At 38.5% G+C, this 14,289-nt stretch overlaps 1 protein-coding gene across 1 annotated transcript; it reads left to right on the top strand.

The window, feature by feature from the left end:
* Positions 1–13,048: 13,048 nt before the first annotated feature.
* LOC126267836 (piggyBac transposable element-derived protein 3-like) lies at positions 13,049–13,849 on the top strand. The gene is made up of 2 exons (XM_049973140.1): positions 13,049–13,337; positions 13,395–13,849. The coding sequence occupies exons 1-2, from the start codon at positions 13,049–13,051 to the stop codon at positions 13,847–13,849; spliced, it is 744 nt and encodes a 247-aa protein (XP_049829097.1).
* Positions 13,850–14,289: the final 440 nt, after the last annotated feature.

Here is a 14,289-nt window from a genome sequence, read left to right as displayed (position 1 = left end):
TTTTCCAGTGGAAAGACCACAATTTTTTTTATTGTATTATAATATTGGACAATTTTTTCATGATTTATAGTTGTGTACATTTGTTTTTCTACCTAATGAAGATTTACATCATATGGCACTATTTTCATCCCTCATTAAATAGTTTACTACTTTAAAAACTTTGGGCTGTAGTAGATGCATCCATGGTAACATACCCAGTGTTTCACAAAACTTCTGTAATAAGCTTTCATGTTTTTGGCATAATCTGGAAAAGCTACCGTATTTACTCAAATCTGAGACGCACTTTTTTTTCTGGTTTTTGTAATCCAAAAAACTGCCTGCGGCTTAGAATCGAGTGCAAAGCAAATGGAAGTTATGAAAAATATTGGTAGGTGCTGCCACAACTAACTTTTGCCGTCGAATATATGCACCACTACACAGGCACGCTTTACAGGCACAAAGATAAATACTGGTGCCAAAACCTCTGCATCAGTAAATAAATTAAAAGAAAAGGTAGAAGAATGTAAACATTATGCCATATATTCTTTCATGTTTGCTGCTATCTCATTTAAATCCTGTCTGCCTAATAAACTACAAAACTAGAGTGAGACAACAGCAAACGCGGAAAAATATATGTATCGTGTCATGTTTATATTTGTATTATTCTTATGCTCAATAGTGATACAGTCAGAAATGAAGCACAGCAACTGCCTAGATTTTTAAATCTAAAATGACTAATTTCTGTGCAGAATATAATGTACTAAAGAGGCATCTGCAAAGATTTTCAAATGGAGAAAAATTCTCGCTAAACTCTCGTTCAGAAACCATCTATCATACACAGTCTATTATTTGCTTCTTGTTGATCATTATCAAACAAAGCAGCAGTGTAAGTACCAACAAATAGCAGTCTCTTACCATTGTTTCACTAATGAGACAATTCCTCTCCTTTTTAATTGTAAGTGGTGGTAGCATGCACAAAAGCAAGCCATGCTGCAAGCAGTGACAGGTCGTAAACACTCATTATCAGAATGCGACAAACAATGCACATGAAAAAGGAAGGGTACCCGTATCCATACAGACGGAGCGCCTGACACATAGCAATGTTAAGATTACCACTCGAACCAAACTACTGTAGCTGTATCTTCATCCATTCGACTGAAATTGTGTCTCATGTTACAATGGACCAACCTTGTTTTGACTAGGAGGTGCAGTCTAAAACTTCTCTCTCCCCTTGAATTTCAAGTCTCAAATTTCAGGTGCAGCTTAAATTTTTTTTTCCCTTTATTTCGAGTTTCATTTTTCAGGTGCGGCTTAGATTCGAGTAAATGCGGTACCTGCAAAAGGAAGTCAGTCAGATTGCTCTCAGTGCAACATACGAGGAGGAGGTAAATTATGGTTTAACTCAATTTAACAAAGAAGCCAAGGTAATATAGGAAGGGTGTGGAGGATGTATGCAATGATGGATCATCCAGGATGGACTGTAATATGCATACGAGGATAGGTCACTAAGTGGTGATACAGCACATAGAAAAGTGCTTAGCTTTCAGACAGAATCATCCTCGCAGTTTAACAAAAACAAATCCCCCCCCCCCCCCCCCCCCCAATATCTCTCTCTCTCTCTCTCTCTCTCTCTCTCTCTCTCTCTCTCCATCCCCCCTCCCTCCCACTCCCTCCCTCCCTCCCTCCCTCCCCACCCCTTCAAACCACTGTGAGGTGCTTGGCAGAGGGTGCGCTCCACTGTACCAGTTATTAGGGTTTCTTCCTGTCCCACTCATGTATGGAGCATACTAAGAATGATTGTTTAAATACCTCCGCGCATACAGCAATTATTCCGGTCTTATCCTCATGATTCCTATGTGAGCGATATGTAGTATATCTCTAGAGTAATTATTTAAAGCTGGTTCTTGAAACTTTGTGTTAACAGACTTGCTAGGAATAGCTTACGTCTGTGTTCAAGAGCCTCCCAATTCAGTTCCTTCAGTCTGTTGCTGCTGTTTCTGCCAGTTGTTGCTGTGCATAGTTTTCAGAACCAATACTTTGTCCGTGGCCCCTACACTGTGTGACTAAGTGTGCTGCACTAGATCGCGTGTTCAGGTTTAATTACTTCAAACATTGCTGCTAGATGTCATTATCGATACTGCTTCGAATCTGGGGCTTTCCCTGCCCTTATGTTGTCAGGCCCGGTCCTCAGACAGAAAACACAGTGTGAGTGTCTTCAATACTGTGCTCGGGTGTTGTTTAGAGTTTTCTGTCAAGTTTCCATTCAATGGTATACAAGAAGGATCAACGAGTGTTTCTTTTATTGAACTATGCGAAAACCGAATCATATATGGTAGGTCATCTTGAATTCATACGAAAATTTCCTGGTGAGCATGTTCCCAATGTTTTGACGTTACACAGACTAGTGAAGAAATTTCAAGAGGCTAGATCTGTGCTACACAAACTGAGGCGTGGAGAACCAAGAAATTTAACCGAAAATAAATTAGACTAGGAAAGGGAAAGAAGTCTGAGGAAAACTCTGTGCTGCTTGGCACTTCACACTGGTGTGTCAAGAACGTCTGCTCATAGAGCTGTGCACAAAGTGAAATTGAAACTGTACAAAATAACAGGAGTGCATCAACTGAGGAATTCAGATACTGTTGTTCGACATTGTTATTGCAACTGGCTGTTACAGTGTGTGCACGATGGTGAAGTTGATCCTGAGATGACTTTTTTTCTGATGAAAGCAATGCCGCGTTTGTCAGAGCATGTAAATTCTCAGAGCAATCTGTGTTGGAACTCTGAGAATACTCATGCATTACAACCACCTCTGCATAATGTGAAAACAGAAGTGTGGGTGGCAATTAGTGCAAGACGAATTATTGGACCAATCTTTTTCCATGAAACAATACATTCTGACAGGTAAGTGAACAATATACTGCATCTTATACATCAATGTACTACATCCTTTTTTTCTTGAGAACCAACACTAACAAAAAGATGTACCGTTATTTCATGCAGGACAAGGCCAGACCACACATCACCAATGCTTCTATGACAGCAGTACAAAGTGATGGTAGAATAGTTGACTGGCCTACTCATTCTCCACATCTAAATCTGCATGACTTTTATCTTTGGGGAATATTAAAAGACAAGGTGTATGCAACCAATCCCCACATAATCAAAGAGTTGGAAGACAGGGTTTGGCTAGTCATTTTCCAGATCTCGGCAGCCGAAATTTGTCGAGTGTTTGCTAATGTGTTCACGAGATGCTAGGCTGCTTTTACCACAAATGGGCACCATTTTGAGCACCTACTGTAAATAAAGTTAATGAAATGGCAGCATTGTTTATTCTTAATTCGGGGAAGTGCATGCGCAACCAACTACTGGCAGATTAGTGTACAATAGTCAGGTGTGGCGGTGGCTGGCAGATGCAGCAGTGGCGGGTGATGGCCTTGCCGCATGACCTGTGGGCCACTCCTGTGTGTCTTTCGTGAGACTTCCTCTACAACGTGAATGGCAGTGGTCCCCAACACACTTCCCTGGGGCACACCAAAAGTTGCTTCTACATTGGACCATTGCATCCAAGATAACATGCTGTGTCCTCCTTACCAAAAAGTCCTCAGTCCTGTCAAAAATTTCAATTGATAACCCATATTACCTTACTTTTGACAATAAATGTAGGTGTGATACTGAGTCAAATGCTTTACGGAAATCAAGGAATACTGCATCTATCTGGGTGCCGTGATACAAAGGTTTCAGTATGTTGTGTGAGAAAAATGTGAGTTGGCTTTCACATGAATGATGTTTTCCAAATCCATTCTGGCTGGGCGTTGAGGAGGTCATTCTGTTCAAGATACCTCATAATGTTTGAGATCAGAATATGTTTGTAAGATTCTACAGCATATCAATATCAAGGATAATTGGACGGTAGTTTTGTGGATCACTTCAATTACTGATTATGTAGAAGGGACCTGTGCGTTTTTCCAAGAAACTGGGCACGGTTTTTTGTTCAGGGAATCTATGATGGATTATAGTTAACAGAGGGGGCAAACTCTGACAGGGATTCCACCAGGACTTGTAGCTTTGTTCAATTTTAACGATTTCAGCTGTTTCTCAACACCACTAACAATAATACTTAATTCAGTCATCTTTTTCAGTGGTACGAGGATTAAATTGAGGCAATTCTCCAGGGTTTTACTTTGTAAAGGAACATTTGAAAATGGAGTTAAGCATTTCAGCTTGTACTTTGCTATCCTCATTCGCAAAGGGAATGGACACTAACTCTGATGCCACTGACAGCCTTTATGTCTGACCAGAATTTCTTTGGGTTCTGTGAAAGACCACTTGATATGCTGCTACAGTAGTCATTGAAGGCATCATGCATTGCTTTCTTGACAGCCAAATCAATTCATCCAGCATCTCTGTATCCATAGCAATTTGCTTACTTTTACATCTATTATGCAGTAAAGTCTGCTTCTTTAGAAGTTTCTTTGCAGGGACTGTATACTGTGGAGGTTCCCTCCCATTTTGAACTGTTCTACTGGTTACATATCTATCCAGTGCATGGTCCACTTTTCCTTTAAACCTGAGCCAGAGTTCCTGTACATGCTCCTGACCTGTCCTGAAAGTTTCAAGTTCCTCATTGAGATATGACACTACTGATTTTTTGTCTACTTTACCAAACATATATCTTTGAACTTGTTTTAGTTGTCCTTTGTACTTTGGTAATCACTGTTGCCATGGTCACTGATACCAGTTTCAATTTGGACATCCTCAAAGACATTAGATCTATTTGTTGCCATTAGATCCAATATATTTCCATCATGATAGGTGTTTCTAGCTATTTGTTCTAGGTAGTTTTCGAAGAAGGTATTTAGTAAAGTTCCACAGGCTATCTTATAATGCCCACCACTAATGAAACTGTAATTTTCCCAATTAATTGTTCAATAATTAAAGTCTCTGCTGATGATTACATGTGATTGGGGAACTTATATACATGTGAACTTAAGTTTTCCCTAAAGTTTTCGGTAACATCAGGAGATGAGTTTGGTGGGCAATAGAAGTATCCCATTATTTTTTCCCCATCCCTGATACTGAATCTTGCCCAATCTCATATGTAGCTTCAGTTTTTGTCTTGGTGTGATTGAGTTTCTTATCTACTGCAACAAATACGCCACTTCCATTTCACGTTTGCCTATCCCTTCAATAAACACTTAAATTTTCCCCAAAAATTCACTGCTATCAATTTGTTTTCAACCAACTTTCTGTACCTAGTGTTACATGAGCTTCACTGGTCTTCATGAGCACTTCAAACTCTGGCACTTTCGTTGTGAATGCCTTGGCAGTGTACTATTAGGACTTTAATACTCTCACGCGCAGGAGGTATTTCTTTTGATGTTATGCTGATACGTCTGGGTTTCATACAGCTATCATTATCTCTATTGGATGGAGAGTCACCTAAACTAAAAAAATCCTTGTGTGCACTACACATCACAGGCTGCTACTTACAAGTAGCAGCCTGTGATGTGTAGTGCACACTGACCTATTTAGGGAGGTGACACTACAGATCTAAATCCTATGGCACAAGTTCAGGAATTCGCAGCTCAGCTTGTCACAGAACTTTCGAACTCTCTGGTTCAGACTTTCCACTCGACTCAGAACCAAAGGGTCACAATCATTTCTGGGGACAATGCTGCAAATTGTGAGGTTTGTTGGAACTCTAAGTGCCAGTCTGGTCTTCTTGACGTTCTCTGCTAGTCGCTGGAATGACACAAGAATGACCTCAGAGCCCAGACAACAGGCATAATTTGTTTCAATTTGTGCCACAATCTGCAGTTGGTTGCACCCTGCTCCCTCAGTGGCTGCCGGAGTAGCCTCTTCAAATGTTGAATGAGGCCCCCAGGCATGCACACTGAGGGCGCCTGGTGTCCTTTCCTGTCCCTTGCTGCAATTTTCTTATGGGGTACCACCATTCACTGTATGTTTGAACTCCCGATGATTAATAGACGCGTATACTTTTGCTTTTGCCTCCTGTTGCTCTGGACAGAACAGTTTCCCCCAGAACAGTTGAACTGAGTCCCACTAGCTCAGTTTCAGTGAAAGACGGCACCTCAGACTTGTTGGTTAGGGGGATTGATACAACACCCTGCACCCTGAGTCCTCCCTGGTGCCTGTCCACCATGTGCAAGATGCGTAGACACCACTCGGAGTCAAGTGGACGGATAATAACGGATCCTGTACTTTCTGCAGAGGAGACAGGATCCACAGGAGAGGTAGCACTCTGAGGTACCTCTGGTACAGATATCACAAATACATGACTCTCAGGGGCTCTTCCAACACACCGATTCGCAGCAGCTGCCCATCATATATAGCCACAGTCAGGATGGTTTCCAGCCATCTCATCCCATATTCGAGAAATGCATTCACAGCGGATGTGCATTTTGGCTGATGCAGCGAGCAATGAACTAAATTAAACCTGCTGCTTATCTTTTAATCTGTTGAGCTAAAATGCTGCTAATTTCCTGTAAGAATTGAAACATATACACAAAACGAGATTACTATTAAGACAACATAAGAACATGTGGGAAGAATTACTTTTTTTCTAATATGTTTTGATGTTAATTATAGTTGTTAGCAAACTCGTAAACAGAGTTAATTTACAATAAATGCAGATAATGTGTAGAGCTACTCCTCTTTAAGTGAGAACTAGATGTAACACAGTATGTTAAAAAACCTGCTACAGTAACTAAATCACAAATACTGATTTGTTCCAAATTCCTTGTAGATTCTAACAAAGAACAACGGTAGCTTCCAAGAATACTAAGAAACTCATGTTTATTTCTGTTGATGTACAAATATACAAGGAAATGTTCTCTCTCTCTCTCTCTCTCTCTCTCTCTCTCTCTCTCTCTCTCTCTCTCTCTCTCTCTCTCTTCTCTCTCTCTCTCTCTCTCTCTCCCCCCCCTCTCTCCCTCTCCCCTCTCTCTCTCTCTCTCTCTCTCTCTCTCTCTCTCTCTCTCTCTCTCTCTCTCTCTCTCTCTCTCTCTGTGTGTGTGGTGGGGGGGGCTACACATGTGTACATGTATCAGCTCAGAAGACTGAAAAAGAACACTAGAAATATTATCAGCTTTTAGACAAAGTCCTTCTTCAAAAGTAAAACTCTCACACAACAACAAATGTAAATATATAATTTTCAATGCGATAGGGTCCGTAGCTGTGACGAATTTTTTGGAAGATTTCTTGAAGCCTTCAGCTGCCATTCTCTTTATTTCCTGTATGATTGTACAATTTCGGCCTTAGGCCATTTTCAAGTATTTTATGGATGATTTTTTAATAGCAGGTTATGTCATATACGTCATTACTCCTATGACGACATGTTATGACCTGTCTCTTTTGGCTGGATGATTTGATTAACTAGTAGTTGATCCAGTTCAGTGGAGGTTTTTGGTTGTGAGAAATATGAACCAGTTTGAGTATCACAGGATACTAGGGAAATGGCTGACAGCACAAAGCAGCAGATATCAGACCTGAGGTTGACAACAGTTTGTTGGGCCTTTATGAGAATAGGTTCATGTACAGCAAGGAAACTGGACTGTATGAAAACACGGAAATGTCTAACTTTAAAACTGGATGGCCCATTACATTGTTAATGAATAATGCAATATTTATTTTAAAATAAGATTTTTGTGCATCTTTTTATATCTGTAAATAAAAACAAACATTTTTCTCTTCAGGGGCGTTAACAAAAAAACGGTTTGACTGTTTTGTTTTGAAAACATGTTTCATAATTTTGTAGTGTCTGGCCTGTTTATCAAACTAGTTGTGCAGGTTAAAGCTAATGTTTGCATTATGAATTGTTCCTACCTGTACAATCACCCTTCAGTTGTTTCAGTGTGTGCAAATTTGTCTGCAGAGTCACATGACTACTTGAGAACAGCCAATCACATTGTACCTTCTCTGATTTTGGCTACTGAAACACCTAATCCTTCATAATTATAAATTCTCAAAACCACCATCACATTGGTGTTATGGGTGCTGTACACTTTCTGAAAGTGAACAGAGGAGAGGAATTATACCAGATACGGGCAGATATTTCAGTTACTTAAGCTGCCAGACACTACCAATCATTTTCTAAGATAACCAGGCAAAATAATAGTCACTCCCTTAGAAGAGCACACTGGTCGCTCAGAAGTACTAGATAGGCTTTAGAACTTATAAGAGGTGGTCATGAGATCGTATCCTACTGAGCTACGTCATGGCAGTGAAATGTTGTGTACATGACAGTAAGTTAATACAGTTGGCACCTTGAGATGAGACAGAGTGACGAAAAGAAGTTATCGTTGTTTGGCATGCCCACGACCCCACAAAGAATGAAACATCCTGATATAATGGTGTATCAGTGTGAACTCTCCAATGTGTCTACAAATAATGGTATATCACTTGCAGGCATTTAACACAGCACAAGAACAGTTGTCACAAAGAGATCCTAACCAACAGGGAATGGGAAAGGAATTGCTGCTGTCAGTGAATGTAGATCCATCTGATGCTGTTTCCGAGTGAACTTATGGGATCCAATTATCCAGTAATATAACAACAAAGTATATTCTGTTTATTCTTTGACAATTAAAGCCTTTTATCTTGATGACTTAAACAGACCTTTTAGCCCTATATATTTGTGTATAAAACTAATTAATAATCTCTGCAAACCAGAAAGAAAAAGCATCAATTACTGAAAAAGTAATCTTTACCCCTTCATGCAATTACAACCACTAATGTTCTTCTTCTACTACTACTAGTACTATCACTATACTAGTTTTCTCTTTAGTTTGCTCACAAAGCACCCAGTTTCCTCTTGAAACTAATCTATTTAAAGAAAGGGCCATTGAGTCAAATACATAGTTATAAACACTTCAATTACATAGTGTATTTCCACTTTCAATTGTTGGCATTTTCAATCTGCATCCTGTATGATATATGCCCTATGATGGCATTTTAAATGATGAAATCTTTTGACCTCTTCATACTCTTATAGAATTGAGTTGTTTCTCTTACCAATTTCCATAGTGCATTCTCACAGTCCATCAAAAAACATTTCCAAATTGTTCATTTTAGTTCAATATATAATGTAATGTTTCTATTGTTGTTTCATCAAAACTCTCACCTTCTCATTAAGAATTGCCTCTTTCTCTCTCACTCTCAATGTTTTTAGTAACCAATGGCAGAGAGAAAATTGTGTAGGCATTATAAAATGTCTTTAAAACTTTGCGAAGTTGAAGCGATGACTCAGAAACACAGAATAATGAAAATAATGACATGCTCATTGTTATGCTAGTTAATATGAGTGAATCCATTTCAGGTATGAAAAAAGCAAAAGTACCAGGAGATTATAGTGATTCAATAGAACTGATTAACGCTGGAGGCCGAGGGCCTGTCAGCTACCCTTTGTATGTGTGTATATAGATACTTACAAAATTTGTCTCTAACCACATCGAGAAACATTTTTAGGTTTTAATCAAATAAAGGAAGTAGATATAGTACAATGGATCACTTGCGAGACATGATCAAAAGTATGGAACAAAGCAATGAGCATGAGTTACTGCTTTTTTGATGTTTTGTTGGCATTAGGCTAGGGTCAGTGAACACAAACCATTTTCCACAACAAAACAATGATATTCTGATTCAGCACAATATTTTGACAGCATTGTTTAAAGGCACATTGTTCACTTAACTGCAATGCCAATAGGATATTGGTTAGCACATACGGTTCACATTTGGGAGGATGACCATTCTAATCCCTGTCCAGCTATACAGATATTTCCTTGAGTTCCCTAAATCACTCCAGGCAAATGCTGGGATGTTAATTTCTTTCTGTATCCTTTCATAATCTGAGCTTGGATTCTTGGGTTCCATCTCTAAAGCTCTCACTGTAGGCAGGACTTTTTTTTTTTTTTTTAATGATGAAATATATGCCATTGAGTGCTAGAAAGTCGTATGGTAGTGGATATCTCCAAATCTTTGAGAACATTAGCATTTTGTTTTCTACTTGGGCTATTTCTTCATCTACTCCATCAGTCCAAAAAGTTTTGAGACTGGATTAATAAAAAGTAAAGAAAAGTTGAAGAGTGGTTTTAATACTGAGACTGTTCTGCATAGTGCCCCCCGCCACTTGAGTACAATGCACAGAATGTTCATACAACCCTGTAAAACTGTCGTAGAAGTCCTTTGGGATATTGTTCAACTTGTGCATCACATTCCTGCCTTCTTCGATCTTGGCAAACCATAAGAGACCCATTCTGCACTTGGTCATTTTGTGGCAGGTTCATATTGGTAACACCAAGTCTAATCATGTGTGATGTTTCTTTCCAGAAAAAAATTGTCTGCATTAATTTATTTATTTTATTTCAATCAAGTCGTGGCAGGCACCCACACAACATTTTTGTTTGCAGGTCAAGGTGTGTGTGACAAACCTTGCACACACTTTTCTCTTCTTCAAAATGTTCTGAAAAGTGTCTTGAACGCTTAATTTAGAGATGTTTAGCTTGTTGCTTCACCACGATTTGTGACATACTAGTCACATGTCCAGTGGCTAATGCTGCCTGCTCAGAACTGACTGGCTGTATGACAGTATGTTGTAAAAAATATTCCAGCAGAAAATAGATTATGATCCGTTGCTTTTTTATTTCTGAATTTTATGTGGTAATCCTCTTTTTTCCTTGTATTATAACTATGGATATCACTATTTATTATACTGTGCTCCATATTTTCTTTTACAAACAGTATAGTACTTAGAACATATAATGAATACACTGTTAGTATATTATACTTAATTAAGTATTCTCTACAGGATTGACATTTACTAATATTCGCTATTATCCTAATTGCTCTCTTCTGGGCTCTAAAAGCCCTATCCATGTATACCATTGGTGCCCCGCCCCAAATCTCAATACCGTATTGTAGGTGGGAGTGTATAATACCAAAATAGATATGTCTTAAGACTGGTGACGCTATTATGCTAGAAAGGCGTTTTAGCAGGAAGGCATTACACGAGATTTTTTTAGACATGTAGCTGATGTGCTCCTTCCATGCAAGATGTTCATCAACTATAATACCCAGGAATTTATGTTTATCAATTGTTTCAGTTGATAACTCTGGCTCAGTATCCACTTGTCTTGATTTGTAATTTAGCATAAACTCAATTAGAATTGTCTTTTCTTTATTTAATGCCAATTTATATTTAGTCATATATTCTGTGATGAGGCTCTTCATATTATATTGCACTGCTAGGTGTTTTGAAGGGCCCCAGCTTATGAAGGAGGTGTCATCGGCATAATTCACAAGGTGTGCATTTTTTGGAATTACTATATCATTGATGTACACAATGAACAGAAAAGGCCCAATAATACTTCCCTGAGGGACTCCACAGTTAAGAATTTTATAAGATGATTTTACTGTTTGTATAAGTCACCCAGTTGTATGATACAACTTAACACATTGTCTCCCGTCAGCAAGGTACGGTCTTAACAAATCTCCTCTGACCCCATAAGTTTCTAACTTATGTAGAAAATGGAGTGATTTACAGTATCAAAAGCCTTAGATAGGTCTAGAAAGGTGCCAATAACTTTGTTTCCATCATCAAGTTTAATCAATACTGCTTGAATAAATGTAGCTGTGGCTCTTATTGTAGACTTGCCCTTCCTGAAACCGTGTTGAGAACTTTTTAATATATTGTACTTAGAGAAAAATGATTCCATTTGATCAAGAAATAGCCTTTCCAACAACTTACTAAGTTCTGATGTCAATGAAATAGGCCTATAATTTTGTACATCAGTAGTTTTTCCCTTTTTATGCACTGGTCTTATTTCAGTGACTTTTAACAAGTCAGGAAATGACCCCTGTCTGAAAGAGCTGTTTATTAAATGTTGCAGTGGCTTTATTAACTCATTACTGCATTCTTTCAGAAATTTGGCTGAGATGCCATCCCAGCCACTGGGTGTAGTTGCTTTTAACCCATTAAGTACCAGTGTCCTATTTTGAGGACAGAGCACATATTTATTTATAAATACACAATAAATTATTAATTTGCAACTATTACTGTTCTACATCATTTGTTGATGCTTTTTATAACAAATGTATCCTTACAGGAAACTAAAAGCAAATAAATCCTACAATTAATTGATTATTGAATACTAAGGCACACTTTTTGTTATTACAGGTATTTACTTTATCGACAGTTTAGTAATATTTGGAATATGTGGCAAAGATCTTTTTGTGATTATTTGTAGTCAACAATGTGTCTTTTAAATTACTTGCATTGTTAGCTCAATTGGAGTTATATTCATTGTTTTCCATTGTTATAAAATTTGGTGTACTCGAAATAGGACACTGGGACTTGGTGTTATCATATCAGTTATTTGTATTGCTGCACATTAAAATATGAAACTCTGCTACTGCTGATGTATTTTGTTTTTAGAACATGGTAATTTTACCAGGTGTACCCATTAGTACATAATACAGTTCCAGATGGACAGAGGTATTTACACATTCCCTTTTCTGTAGTTTGTGCTAATGTATTAGTCTTTCATTTCACTTTATTTTATTACATTGTATTTCATTTCATTTTATATAGATTACAATGGCCTTCAGACAAGATAGATATCTCACTAACGAAGAAACAGAAGAAATAATAAACAGTGACGCATTCTATAATGCGGTGTCAGATGATCAGGACCATATTGATATCACCGTATGTCCTCCTGAAGTAGACTGTACGACCGATGAAGAAGAAGGTCCACACGATGTTACTGGAACCGTGGAAGTCTCAGATGTGCCAGGGGCTATTGAATTACATTTTGTTGCATCAGAGAATAACGAAGAAACTGTATGTAAAACTTCACTGCCAAGTACATCCCAAGTTTCCAGAAGTAAAGCGAAGAAGAGACGTCTTACTGCTGAGAAAAGCAATTGGAAAAAGACACCTCCAGTTTATACAATGCTGTCCCAAACTATTGAGCATGGCATCAGCACAAAGTGAAAGAAATTGAAGGAACAACTTTCTTCCTTGACTCCGAAGGAGATTTTTGAAGAACTGATGAACGAAAACATATACGAGTTTATAGTGAAAGAAACTGTGAGGTATACAGTAAATATGAAGAATATGCACGATTTTATCCTCACAGTTGAAGAAGTGAAGGTCTTTGTCAGATTTCTTCTTTTTGCTGGCTACCATAAGCTCCCTGCTGAGAAGCTACACTGGTCTGAAGATGTAGATGTTGGCACACCAATTATAAAGACAGCTATGTCAAGGAATAAATATCAGAAGTTGAAAACATTGCTTCATTTTCAAGATAATGACTTATCCAATGAAAACAAACACAATCGCGGATTCAAAATTAGACCCCCCTTGAAAATGATAAATGAATCTTTTCAAAAATAAGGAATTTTTGAGGAAAATTTGTCAATTGACAAATTGATAGTCAAATACTATGGACGAAGTGGGCTGAAACAGTTTATCCCAGGAAGGCCTATTAGATTTGGCTATAAGTTGTGGTCTCTTTGTGGAGCAAGTGGCTACTGTTTCAAATTTGATTTACACTGTGGAAAGGATCCAGAAGATACTACAAGGGATGACCTACTATTGGGATCAAGAGTAGTCCTAAACATGCTGGACTGCATTGAAAAACCCGAGAATCATTGTGTGTACTTTGACAATTTCTTCACTAGTAGAGATCTTCTGATTCATCAGAGAAATTTGGGTTTTCGAGCAACTGGGACTGTCAGAGGGAATCGAGTTGGTGACTGTCTACTACTGAGCAGCAACGAACTGAAAAAGACAGTTCGAGGATACTATGACTACCAGAGAATGAGGAATGGTGAAGTCTTATTTGTTTGATGGCACTACAACAGATGCGTTACAATTAGTACAAATTTTGACAAAGTTGAACCTTTGGGAGCAGCTATGTCGTACAGTAGACAAGCAAGTAAGAAGACATAAGTGCAACAACCTGCCATTTTGAAGTCGTATAATGCATACATGGGAGGTGTTGACCACCATGACTGGTTAGTTGGAAAATATGCGACGGTAATTAGAGGGAAAAAATGGTACAGAGTCCTATTTACACGTGTGCTGGAAATGACCCTTGTAAATGCCTGGCTCTTTTACAGACTAGTACATGGGAAAAATGCACTGGATTTACTGGATTTCAGACTCACTGTTACAGTTACATACCTGAAATTGGGCACTGGAGGACCGAATATTGGGCGTCCAATGGAATCCCCATCAAGTCAGTTGAGAGTGACCCATCAAGTCAGTTGAGAGTGATTCCAGACATC

The sequence above is a fragment of the Schistocerca gregaria genome, chromosome 4, assembly GCF_023897955.1.
Source record: "Schistocerca gregaria isolate iqSchGreg1 chromosome 4, iqSchGreg1.2, whole genome shotgun sequence".
Taxonomy (NCBI): Eukaryota; Metazoa; Arthropoda; class Insecta; order Orthoptera; family Acrididae; genus Schistocerca; species Schistocerca gregaria.
The sequence above is the reverse complement of the archived record's forward strand: the minus strand, read 5'-3'. Positions and strand labels throughout refer to the sequence as shown.